Here is a 13780-nt window from a genome sequence, read left to right as displayed (position 1 = left end):
TAAATACCAAAATCTTGAGTAAAAAGTCATCACACTGTACTAAAATTTTAATTTACAATATGTTTTAAGCAATCTGAGTCAAAGCCCTCAATTCCCAAGATCTAAATTAGCTTACAATTTAGCAATGTTAATTTTGTATTTGTTCTTTTTACTAAACACACACTTGCTTCCACATTATTTTCTCTTTAATAGCAGCCAGGGAGATACACTAGAAACAACATCTTAAGCTTTGAATATCACTTTTCTGGGGGAGAGAGGGCACCACACCACAACCACACAAGTATTCCTCTGGTCTTATGAGGGAAGGTGACCCCCAGTGCCCCCCCACCCCACCCCAAAGCACAGATGCAACACATGGGTTCATTTTACTATTTGTTGCAAAGTTTTCCAGTTCTGCCTGACACCCCAGCTTAAAGTCATAATGTCACTGAAGGCAATCAAAGGTTGATAAAAGCAGGAGGGGAAAATAGGCAAACTAAAGTAACAGGACTACCCGGAGCTATAAAGCTCACTGCAGACAGGAAGGTCGCACTTACTTGCAGTGGGTGGAGAGGATAATTGAGCCAGACTTCGCGCAGGTCCTGGAAAATAGAGTGATGCTTTTAATGCTCCAGGGAGCCATTTAACACACTCTGGAGTACTAAATAAAATGCCATTATTTGAAATAGTGAACTATTTCGGATGCTGACTCCACTTATTGCAAATTCAATAGTGCTAGCAAACTAATTTTTTTTTAAGTGTATTCACCACTCAAACTGCCTGTAGTGACTCTAATTAGCCTATTAAGCTGGGGAGGAAAAGAGCCACCTCCACCCCCAGAAGTCAAAGATACCTTTTAAAACTCAGTTACACATTTGCTTAACCTAATACACGGGATTGAGTTGCTGTTTCAATCATATTTTTTAGTTTACCATTCCCCAGAAATGTGCATCAGCTCTGCCTTTTGTAATTAAAACTCATCTCAGATGTCTTTTATTTTAGGCACTCATTCATTAGCATTTGAGCTGCTTTAAGGTGGGGTGGAAAACATCCAAATCTAGTTCCTAAACTCTCAGATCTATAAGACCACACTTTTACCACAGGTCACTACAAATGTTTCCTTGAAATATGAAAATGAGTGAATTTTATGGAGAAGCCCAGTACCTTATTTTATCCACTGAGCTAAATCTAGAGGCAGTTATAATTAGAACTTCCTCAGGATTAAAGTGTTTTTCTTTCAGTTTTAGACTCTAGGGAGCCTCTGACTGAATCTACTTTCTGGCCTTGATGTTAGGTTTTTCAAACAAATAACAAAAGATTTTTAAAAAGAGGGAAAAAATATTTTTTAAAAATTTGGGGGGGGGGAGAAGAAGTCTAAGAATATTTATTATCACTGTGACACACATGATGACAAAATGAAATAAAATACCCAATATTTTTGGAAAACTTGCATCCCACTTAGAGGGTTTTGGGGGATTTTTTTGGCCAATATTAAAAAAAAAAAAAAACAAAACCTAAATATCAAACTGTTCTTTTAAGGCACTTTAGAGAGCTTCTCTTAACCAATTCAATAACCTTTTCCTTGCATTCTCTGTAGCATGAATTACACTGAATGTCACTCCGTTCTTGCAACTTTCTCATGTTCTCTCATGCTTTTTTCCTCCGCAAAGCAGTGAGCCCAGTGCTGGCACATAGAAGACACTACTACTAATGTTGGTCATATCAACAGTAACAATAAACAGCCATCTCTTCCAACCAACTCCAATCTCCAAAATTCAAAATTCTCAGCAACTTGATTCCTCTTTCTCCCTTCTCCTTTGTTTTTCACTCAGTGACACTGTGATATCTCCTTAGATGTCTTACATGTATAACTGCTTAACCCCTCACGACTAGATTATTTCAATTGCCTCCATTTCCTTTCATCTACCCTACTCAGAGATCAGGTTCTGCCACACCTTGGTGCCAGAGAAAATATCCTGTAAAAAATCCAGATTGGAATCCCAGCTCTAGCATTTATTAGCTCCAGGCAAAACCTCTACCTTCAGTGTGTTCTGGAAAATGTTCATTGACCGTTGACATTTATTAATGCAACTTTTTTTCCCTTATTTTATTTCTTTCATCATGATAAGTGCACTCCTTAATCCCCATCACCTATTTGACCCATCCCTCCACCCACCTCCCCTCTGGTAACCCTCAGTTTGTTCTCTATAGTTAGGAGTCTATTTCTTGGTTTGTCTTTCTTTTTATTTTCCTTTGCTCACTTGTTTTGTTTCTTAAATTCCACATATGAGTGACAGATTAGATGGTGTTTGTTTTTCTCAGACTGACCTATTTTTGCTTAGCCTCATATCTCTGGTTCCATCTACGTTGCTGTAAACGGCAAGACTTCATTCTTTTTAATGGCTAAATAATATTCCTGCGTGTGTGTGTGTGTGTGTGTATTCTTTATCCATTCATCTGTCGATGGACACTTGGGCTGCTTCCATGGTTTAGCTATCGTAAAGAATGCTGCAACAAACATAGGGATGCATGTGTCCTTTAGAATTAGTGTTTTTATATTTTGGGGGTAAATATCCAGTAGTGTGATTACTGGATCATAGGGTAGATCTATTTTTAATTTTTTGAGGACTCTCTATACTGTTTTTCACAGTAGCTGTGCCAGTTTGCGTTCCTACCAAGAGTGCACGAGGGTTCTTTTTTCTCCTCATCCTTGCCAACACTTATTGTTTAGCAACATATTTTTGTTGAATACATACTATGTATTAGCTTACTTAGACAAATGAGATACCATTCCTGTCCTCAAAGGAGCATAGTGGGGAAAAATGAAGGTAAGTATAATTTAATGAACTGAGAGAGGTTCTATAATAGCGATATGTACTAAATGCAAGGAAAACTCTGCTTGGGGGGTGTGAGATAAAGCTTCAAAGAAGAGGTAACTCTTCAGATGTACCCTGAAGAACATGAGGAATCTGGCAAATCAGCAGAGGGAGGGAATCAAAAGCAGAGCACCATAAATGCACAAGTAGTACGTCTCAAAGAACATAGGCACAAAAAGTTAACTCCTAATAGGCAGAACACAGAGGATTTCAGGGCAGTGAAAATACTCTATATGATATTATAATAGACACACGGCATCATACATTTGTCCAAATCCACAGAACGTACAAGGTATACTATGGACTTTGAGTGATGATATAGGTTCATCAATTGTAATAAATGTACCACTCTGATGGGTGATGTTGATAAAATGGGAGAGGCTGTGAATGTGTGGAGGCAAGGGGTATATGAGAAATTTTTACTCTGAATCGGGCTATTAACCTAAAACTGCTCTAAAAAAATCAAGTCTTAAAAAATTTTTTAATTAAAAAAGGGAATTCCTAGAATGGCACAAAGGAGAAGTGAGAAGATGGGAGACAAAAAATAGATGGGAGTCAGATTATGAAAACTATTAAATACTCTGTTATATAATACAGACTCTGGCAGACAGTAAAGAAATCAAAGACCATAATCAAATCCATACATTAAAAAGAAGACAACACTAAATGTAGTATGAATGAGAGACTGGAGTCGTGGGGAATCACAACCAGTTCAGTATTTCATGTGAGAGATGAGGAGGGTAAACACTAAAGCAATAGGATGGCCCACAGTGAACCAATTCAAGAGATACTAAGGACAGAACTGATAGGAGTTTGCAACTGAATGGAGATGGGAAGAAAAAAGCTTCAAGACAAAAAGAAGATCCTAAGTTTGGGTTTAGATGATAAAAGTAAGGGAGGTGAAATATGTTTTGGTATTAAGGTGATGAGCTGAAATGCTAAAAATGTTGAAAGGAGGTATCTGTGGAACACCCGCATGAAGCTGCCAAGGCGCCATTTGAAAAGACATTTATTCTAATTTCTGGAGCTCCAGAGAAAGGCCAGGGTCGGAGATACTGGGATAGACATGTAAAGACCAAAAGGGGGTGGGGAGGGAGTGGGAGAATATGAAAGATTACAGAGTAATCTCTCCCTATCTTTCTAAGAGGCCCATTGGGATGGTCAAATTGCAACAATGGATCTGAAGGTACTGGGAAACCATGAAGGGTCACACAAAGATGAAAACCTGGAACCAGGAAAAACGGTCTGGGCTGAAGAGTGAATGGACAGCAGACCAGGCTGGGAAGGGAAAAACAGTCCTGCTGTGAACAGGAGAGGAATGACACAGTTAAAGCCCGCTGCAAAGTTCACAGGAAACTGTTTCCCTCAAGGTCTTACAGCAGCTGTAAAATGTCAGAACAGATCGCCTCTTTGAGGGACTACTGCTTTCTTGCCAATGTTGCCCTCTGACCTGCTTTGCTATGTCTTATCCTCTACATAAAGATTACTGGGGACACTTTTGCTAACCTGCCCTTGGCTCCTGACAGCACCCAATTCCAAATTAATCCCTGGATCCTTCTGATCCAGCCTCAGAAAAGGCAAGCAACCGAGAACTGATCCCTGCTTTCCTGGCCCCCATCCCTTAGAATCTGCCAGCACCAGCCCAGGCCTAGGAAAGGACTTGCGCCTCCCTGACTACATGGGTTCAATCAATCTGACTTTGTGGGTCTACAGGTTTGTGTCTGGCTGTCTGCAGCTGATTAGACTTTCACACTACCATTACTCAAAAAAAAAGTTCAACGGTTCACCAGTGTCTCTGATGCGCCCCACCTAACAGATGTAAACCAACATGGAGATGTCAAATGCGTTAGACTGTTCTAGTGTGTGCACTTGAAAATGCTGAAATGGAAAGACCGTATCTTACTAAGCACTGTTCAGTTTCATAAAAGACACAGTAAAATGAATTCTGAATCTTAGCCGTCCCATTTGTAAGATCATGTTCAGACTCTGCTTTTTCATTTAGTCACTTATTCATTTCATTCCTTTAACGAGTATTTATTAAACACTGCTTTTTCATTTAGTCACTTATTCATTTCTTTCCTTTAACGAGTATTTATTAAACACTGCTTTTTCATTTAGTCACTTATTCATTTCATTCCTTTAACGAGTATTTATTAAACAGTGCCAGCATTGCACTCGCTACTGGAAATATAAGATAAGCTTGCTAAGTAGACAAGTGGGAGAAAAGCAGTTTAAAGAGAGAAAAGAAAGAATCTAAACAAAAACTGGTGCAATTAAGAACACACAGTGTATAACTGCATATGATTTAGGAAAAGAAGAACACAAAATGGATGGGGAGGATGCAGGTAAGATGGGAGAAGAGGGTGGGGGAGCTTGGGGGGGTTAGGGGGAGCTTGGGGTAGGTAGGGGGACCAGTTTAAGGCAAGACTGGGGGAAGAAAAAAGTAAAGAGGTTGCTGAAATTGCCAACAAAAGATAAAGGCCAGAACAAAGATATTTTAAGATTTGAGAAAAAGACTTAAAAATACACGCCATCTGTTACAGATATAAATCAAGATGCACACTCATTTAATATGTGTAGGACAAAATGGGGGAACAGGGAACATCTGTAGATAACTTTCCCATCAGGAGAGAATTCACACACATAAAATCATCACATATCTCTATAAAAACAAATATAAAAAATCAAATCCTCAGATATGAACATCATCCAGGTCACATTTTTCAAAACTATTGATTTTTTTTTTTAAACTATCCTAAGTAATACAGTAATAACATCTGACAGCCACTTAAGCTGAAGGTTTCAGAAAGGCTTAAAACACTGGCTTCCTATGTTCTTTATTGCTCCATGAGGGCTATTTCACTCAATTATAATGACATTTCAATTTGGAATACAGAGTTGCTTCTCCCTTTAAATGTTAAATTGACTTGTTTTGGTACAAAAAGCATCTAGTATGCTCTATTACATGCAGGATTAAAAAGGTAGCTCTAGCAATATTAATAGCTTAATACTTTAGTAACAACAGAAACTATTTCAGAATCTATCATTTGTTCTTAAACTATAATTTGCTTAAGAAAAAAAGTACTTCCATACTCTTTATTCATAGCCCTATTAGAAACTCCCTATGAACTGACTTTCTAAAATAAATGTACATTTATCTAGTCTACATAATTTACATAAAGACAAATCATAAACAGAAAAGCCAAGAGGCGATAGCTTCAAGTAAGCCTGCATGGGGTAGGTACCCAACGATTATGAAACAGAAAATCATAATTAACTTCAAGACACTTCAAAATAAAGCAAAGTATTCATATTGAATTTGTAAGTGGCCCCGAGGAGAGACAGGGTTTCAGGTAGAAGACCAGCCCCTCGTGTAAGTGTCTACAGCACTTTCCCATTTGCAACAGAGGCGAGTAAGCTATTCTGATGTCCTTGAAGTCTACCATCTATAGCAGATTCGGGGACTTTGTTTCTCCTACACTCTCTTTAAACACAATCACTAATTGATATAAAATCCTCTGTAATAATATATAACTGAGAAAAATCAAATGATTCAGGATAAATACCGGATCATTAAAGAGTAAGCGTCCAAATAACTGTTTGGCTTCCTCCAGGCTTCCCTCCAAGTAAACAGCTCCTAGATAAAAGGATGGGAACGCCAAAAGGAAGGCTGCATTAATATTCACAGAATATTACATATCTTTATAAAAACCAAAAGGCAAGTCAAAACCCACTCACAGAAAAAAAAAACCGACAAGACCAGAAGCAATTGTTTTAAAGGTAGCATTTTCCCTCTTTTAGCCAGGATTTGTATTCTAAATTAGACTGAAATATGAAATTCAATTTACTGAAATCTAAACCCAATAATTTGAAGTAAAAAGAGGCCTAATCTGAGCTATCATGAAGGGTATGGGTATGAACTTACTAAGGGAACTATGCACAAACCCTGGCTTTATGAGCATGTTAGGTTTTATTTTATTTTGCTTTCTATTTATAGTTTATGTTTCAGACCATAAGAAAATCTGATAAAACCCGAGTTCAGATCAATGAAGATTTCTGCAAATAAAAATCAGGACAACCTTTTCCTTTAATTTGAAATAACTTTTAACATTAAATTGGATATCAAATCAAGTAACATTTTAATTGGGTATCAAATAACTCCAGAGTAAGGTAGTCATATAGCTTTGAAATCATATTTTTATATCTGTCTTCAGAAAGGCATTTTTAAATGTAAAATATTAAGATACTTAGGGTTTTTGATGAATAAATACATTTATTATTTATTATTTATCAGTAGTTGTAGTTATAATAATAATAATAATGCTAATAATAATGATGATAGTAGTAGCAGTCATGGTTTGGGGGCCACTCATGCCCTAGGCACAGTGCAAAGCATTTGCACATTCTTATCTTTACCTTCACAGGCACCTCAGTAAGAAAGTATTACAGAAGTTTTATAGGATTTGGGTTCATAGTAGGTGATTTGGGGAAGGGTTTGAGGAAACGGAACTCTGAATCAGACGCTGCCAAGACTGGATATTAAGATCCCTACAACAATTCTGTGAGGTAAGTGACACTATCTCCATGTCATTGATGGGGAAACTGAGGCTCAAAGAGATTCAATAACTTGGTGAAGACACAGTGCTGATAAATAAAGCAAGAAGGAATTGAATCACGTCTACCTGGCTCAGGAGCCAACCATAACACTAACTAACTGTCAAAATTATTATGTGTACAGAGCACAATAATTCCATGTGACAAATTCTCTGAAAATAGACATATTTGTGCAAAACAGACATAGCTGTGAAAAGACTGTGGATAATAATTATTAAACATTCTCCTGTTACCATCATCAGCACAAAACTATAATGGGATGCTTTTATATTCATTTTCAAAGGAAGAAGGAAAATTGATAAGGAAGTACAAAGGCCTTTAAAAAATAAAATGTACTCGATCATTTATTTAAAAAAAAAATCAAGGAATTGTCAATCTACTGTAACATTTCATTGTAAAGCATACTTGCAATCATCAGCTAATTAACTCTTCATAACTTTCCTGTACCAACAGCTGACTATATTCCAGTTACAGTAAAAAAGAAACCAAGGAAGTAAAGTGCCTGCGTCAGTCTTACTTCAAGTGAATAAGTTATAGTCATACATACTCAAGCCCTGGGATTTAAAAGATGCAGTGTTTTCAAGATGCTTAAATGAGAAAATCTTGTGAACAGTTTAAAATGTGATCAGAAACAATATCAGGGCCTCATGAGCAACCTACTTACTGTTTATTTATGTATGTGATCCTGAATCGGATCTGGAAAGTAATCCACCTACATATTAACTCACTTCAGTTCAATTCAGCATATACTAAATATGCACGTACATGACATCAGACACCAATTCAGGCATCAGGAATGCAAGAAAAGAAAGCAAGACTGCTCGCTCTGGAAGAGCTACACTAACCACAATACAACAAAGTTAGTGTTATACTAGGGACCTCACATGCTTTGGAAACAAGTAATTTTGTCCCAAGTCTCCACACTGAATTTTATATGCTCTCCAAACATTTTAAATATGTAAGAAACTAGATTATAAAAAGAGAAATTACCTATTAATGCTTCAAAACAATTAGCCATTGCATGCCGAAGGTCTGATTCTCTACAAAGGTCAGGTCCATGAGCATAAAGCATAAATCGATCCAGTTCAAGTTTCTACAAAATTCAAAATGACAAGTAAGAAAGAATTTGGCAAAATCATAACTGTAACAATTCAACCTCTCCTGGGGGTAAGGAGTAATGGTTACAAATTAATTGTCCTTGTGTCAGTATATTAAGAGAGTTTAGCTTGCCATTCATTAGGAGTCCTTACATATGGTTCAGATCTGACTAACCGCAACCTTTCCCCAAGTAGGCTTCTATGAACTCTGATGTTTCAATTCTGATGGTTCAGAAATGATCAGACCTGAGTCCAATTCCATGTTCAGACCAAGCACTAGTCCAAGCTGGAAAAAGACTATGCTATAAGACCATGGGCCTCTGGATTCACCCAACATGTCTAGAGAGACACGAACACAACCCAAAGTTAACCTCTTTGATTCCTGAGTTATGTGGTACTGATATTTGTACTATACAACAGATTTCTATGTGGTAGAATAAATGGGGATCCTCAGAAGACTTCTAAATGCCTTATACCTCTAAATCTTTTTTTTTTTTAATTTGGTAAGGATTTTTGCAGCTCTTTATCTTTGTACTTGTGTCCCCTTTATGAGGTCTCCATACTTATCTTTCTGAAGGCTCAGTGAGATCTTCTGAGCAATGGGGTTGGATTTATCTTACGGGCTCTGGAATATTGTTTGTAATGAATTATGCTTCCTTTTTTTATTTGGCCTCAGAAAAGTTTAGAACCAAATTTGTGGTCAAAATTGTGTAGGACTTTGGAATATATCTGTGTATAATAACTTTACCTCTGGCTTCCTTTTTCTGTCTTAACCATATTTTCTCTTTACTCTGAGTTCAGTACCTACTTATTTCTTATCCTATTGTATTATAATATACAAATCAAGTCCTTTAAGAACTAGACACAGTATGAATGATTTTTTTTAAATAAAACTCCTGAGACTGAATAAATGGAAATCATAATTCTTTCCATAAAAGGAGAAAAATACAAACATTGCATAAGCATGCAATAAATCTGTTTCCATTACCCTATAATTCAATTCAATAAATTCTTACTAAGCTGTAACATGTTACATAATAAGGACCAAGTCACAAGTCAATGAACAACATAGGATAATATAAGTCTCATCAGTCCTCAGATAAGATACTCAGATTTTGTGTGTCTCAGTATGCATGTTAAAAATATCCATATCCATTTACAATGGAAAAGGTAGAGACAATAAAAACAAGAGATATATGCTATCAGTATTCTGTATTGCTAGGAATTCATGAGTACAAAATATATTCAAATGAGTTTTGACTACCACAAATGCAACAGCAGAAAACACCTCTTTTAAAAAATTGATCCCTAAGTGCAGGAACTTATGGTAGAATATGTAAATTTCATCTGTTGCACAACTTCACTGGGAAAATCCAATTGTTTGCTAATCTCTGGAGCCCTGTTTGGGAATAGACTGCAAGCCATATTTTATATTACAAACAACTATTCTGGAGTGCTATGAATTTTCCAACTTTTCATAATCTTTGCTCTACATCTTTACTTTTTCATGTAGGCATTAGTGGAACTTTTAAAAAGGAGAGTGGTATATGTGTGGAAGTGTTCGTTTGTCTGGAGAGCTGACCTGGAGCTTTCATTAGGTTCTTAAAGATTCTCAGCAATCTTTGGTCAAGTGCCCCCTTCCCAAGTGGTTAAGAGCCACTAGTCTAGACCAAGGGCAAGGCCACCATTACCTTCTACTGGAGCAGACGGGTGTTGAATTCTATGGGAATGTCAGTACTTGGGGTGGAGGAAGATCATAGAGAAAGCTCAAGGGAGAAACTGGCCAAAATAATTCATCACCTAATGTGTCACAGAGCAGTGTCTGTTTTCCTGTTAGGGCAATTTTCCACGCTTTGTAAATATCCTCCCTACAACTGTTTGAAAAATAATTATACAATTCCATTACATTTTAAACTGGAAAAAAAAAAAGTGGGGGGAGTGGGTTGACAACTACTTATTCACATGTAGTTCCAATGAACACTTACGTGTCCTATCAGGAAACATCTGACAGTTAAATCAACTGAACACTAAAGCAGTTTTAGGTAGAGTTGTGGAATTTCATTCATGGTAAAGCTGCTAAAACAAAGAAGCACTCCTGTTGCCTATAGTTTCTCATTAACACATCATTGTTTACATTCTCAAATGCCATCACTATGATGACTACGATGTTACCTAAAATAAAATAATATACTCTTGCTAACATAAAAACCAGAGTCTAAAATAAACCATTTGGAATATACTTAATGCCTCAGCAAGATCAAATTAAGAACTAGATTTTATCTAGTCTTTTCTATCAAATTCCAACATTTACATCAAAATGAAGAAAAAAAAAATACTTAAAGGAAAACCCAAAAAAGCTTTTCCAGTGAATCACTGGTGTTGGGGGATTTAAGGGCCACGGTTTCCTCTACTATTGAATAAACCCACAGGTCTATAAAATGTAATAATTTATAATGAGAACAGTGGCAGCCACAATAAAAACAACCAACTCCTACTAATTTATTTACCTGTTTGTGTGATTACTACAAACAGAGATTGTGCCAAGCACTTTATAAACTGAATTATTAAAACTCAAACAAATAATCTCATTTGATTCTCACAACCACCCTGTGTGGCAGATATTGATGCCACCTCCATTTTGCAGATGAGAAAGCAGAGACTTGGAGGAGACAACAATTTGTCTATGGCCCCCCTATTTGTAAGAGGGGCATGGATTGGAATCCTCATGGCCAATCCAAGCGCCTGTGTTCTGTTTGCTATAACTTACTATACTAAGACACCGCACAAAGAAAGGAATGAGATCATGTAAATAAGTAAAATGTCTACCATGAATCTAAATTGAGAAAAGGTTCTCTTAGTCAAACAATGAAGTCAGCTAGCTAGACAGCCTAAACACTAAATCTTCATTACTGGGATTTGTGATGTTTGGGGATTCTCAAAGATCGATAAAGTATCCCTTGTGGGTATGAATGGGCAGACATATTCTATTCAAAGCTATAATGCTGCTTATTAATGTAAATCAAAGACAATTGTAATACAGAAATAGCACACAAAGGGAAAATACAAAATATTTCATTTCTTTTGCTCTGTTCTTATTCTTTTCCCCAAATGTTTAACTCTCTTCACACACATCTGTCAAATTTTTCCTCTTCTGTTATCAAGTTACTTCACCATGGAGTTCATTAGCTGCTGGTGAACCCACAAATGTAACAGAACTAATAAGGTTGAATCTTTAAAACCCAAACAAAAAAAATCCTTCCTGGTCTATAAAATATTAAACTCTTAATACACCCTAAAGAGCTACTTATTCAAATGCAAAACTATGCATGGACTGAAGACGAAAATGTCAGACTTTACTACAAATGTGTCAGACATTTGACATACCTTTGCTAACATGGCAAGGTGCTGATTCTGAACAATGGCAGTACGATAAGTTGCTAATCCTCCTTCTTCCAGACTTGGAAACAAATAGTACAAATGGACACTGCAAAAAAAAAAAAAGGCATATAAATAAATATGCATCACAACATTCTGTCTGTAGCTCCAAGTCATAAAAATAGGCCTGGCACACAATATCTGCACAACAGATACCAGCTGAATTGAACTAAACTGAAGGGTTTGATTAAAAGTCTTTGAAAGTTAACTAGTAAGCACAGTGTATCTGAGTATGCTAACACCCAAACAACACCATTAACTACTATTTTCACATTTACTTCTGTTAAAAGACTGCTCTGGCAAATCTGGCGACAAAGACCTGAAGGGCTGGTCACATACTGCTGAGAGCAAACCGATGTGACACTCAGAAATCGGGCCTGGAAACAAATACCTTTGCTTGGGCTGCATTATGATTGGCCTCTGAAGAGAAGCCTGGGCGGGGCAGCAGCGGTAGCGTGTCCCTGACAGGTGTGACAGGGACAGGAGCAGAACTGAGAGTGGCACACGTGGTTGCTTGTGCCCTGACGAAAGCCAAACGGGTTGATGAGGAAAGTGCTCGGATATGGAGGAAGGCCCCATGGAAAGCCAGTTCGGACCATGACCACAACTGCCTCTTCTAAATCGCAGACCAGTTTTTAAGATCCACTGTTGATCAGGGCAGCTAAGCTTATGTAGTCCTATTGTGTCCAGCGAGGACAGGCTTGCAGAGCAGCCCCTCTGCCTCATTATGTCCTTCTTGGGAAAAGAAATGACCCAGAGAGAATACAAATAGCTCAAGACCGCTCCCAGAGAAGCATGCATTGTCTCCCTTTAAAAGAGAAACGATGTGGGTATGAAAACACAAAATGCACTTTCCTACCCTTATCACCAAATTAAGGACACGAAAACACTTCTGGGGAGAAAACACATATAAATGCATACATACACACACCAAAATCTCGTCATTAAAATTACTTGTAAGTTTTACTTCCCTTGAGATTGGAAAGAGTGAGAAATGGATCAAAGACAAATCCTAGAAAATGAAATGACATTTTAAAATATCATCCCTTTCTCTACAAATTGAATATAAGCTCTGAAGCATCTAGACCAAGACAAGCTGATCTCTTGTGGCTGTGGCAACTTGAACATAAACTTGACAGGACAAAGACAGTAGCCTTTCATCTTGCAATCTTGTGCATTACTGCGTCAGTGAGTACAAGTTATCAGGGCAAGAGCCACAGACATGTGGCTTTCAAGCTCTACAGACGGGACAAAATATGGTGTTTCAATGCCTTATTTAGCTAATTTAGGTAATATAGTAAGTATGTTAACTATAAAATGTAATTATTGGGGGACAGCAGAAAAACCTCCTTACCTGGTCAGAAATTCAACAACAGCATCACCTAGGAACTCCAACCTTTCATTGTGATTAATCCTATAGGAGAATTAAAAAGATCACTTAAAATGGGAAACATTTACATTCCTTCCATCTCTTCTCAAAGAAAAGACATATAAGAGTTAGCTCCTTTTGTAATTGAAACATCCCACCTTATTCCTCACAATCAAAAGCACTGACTGCCATCTTAGCTGGAGTATGAGACACCTACTGGGGAAGGGAGGGGGCATTCTATCCTACTATGTGGTTCGGGCCTTCCGACCTGGGGGCTTCCTTCCCCTGAGAATCAGATTTAAAGTGAGGAGCTATCACCCTAACAACTGAATCTTTCCACACTGCTATCAGGTAGGTCAGAGAAAGGAGAATGTACTCTAATGAGTTAGAACTGAACACTGAAAAATCCG

At 37.4% G+C, this 13780-nt stretch overlaps 1 protein-coding gene across 2 annotated transcripts in view; it reads right to left on the bottom strand.

Moving 5' to 3' along the window:
- Positions 1–13780, bottom strand: part of DROSHA (drosha ribonuclease III) — a 120743-nt gene that overhangs the window by 22357 nt on the left and 84606 nt on the right. For both annotated transcript variants that reach the window (XM_044916981.1, XM_021695928.2), the window contains 5 exons: positions 13356–13415; positions 11951–12050; positions 8460–8562; positions 6422–6492; positions 537–581 (listed from right to left, as the gene is read on the bottom strand). In XM_044916981.1, the coding sequence (XP_044772916.1) occupies positions 537–581; positions 6422–6492; positions 8460–8562; positions 11951–12050; positions 13356–13415 (379 nt within the window). The remainder of the gene's footprint in view (positions 1–536; positions 582–6421; positions 6493–8459; positions 8563–11950; positions 12051–13355; positions 13416–13780) is intronic.

Source organism: Neomonachus schauinslandi, chromosome 7 (genome assembly GCF_002201575.2).
Source record: "Neomonachus schauinslandi chromosome 7, ASM220157v2, whole genome shotgun sequence".
NCBI lineage: Eukaryota > Metazoa > Chordata > Mammalia > Carnivora > Phocidae > Neomonachus > Neomonachus schauinslandi.
The sequence above is the reverse complement of the archived record's forward strand: the minus strand, read 5'-3'. Positions and strand labels throughout refer to the sequence as shown.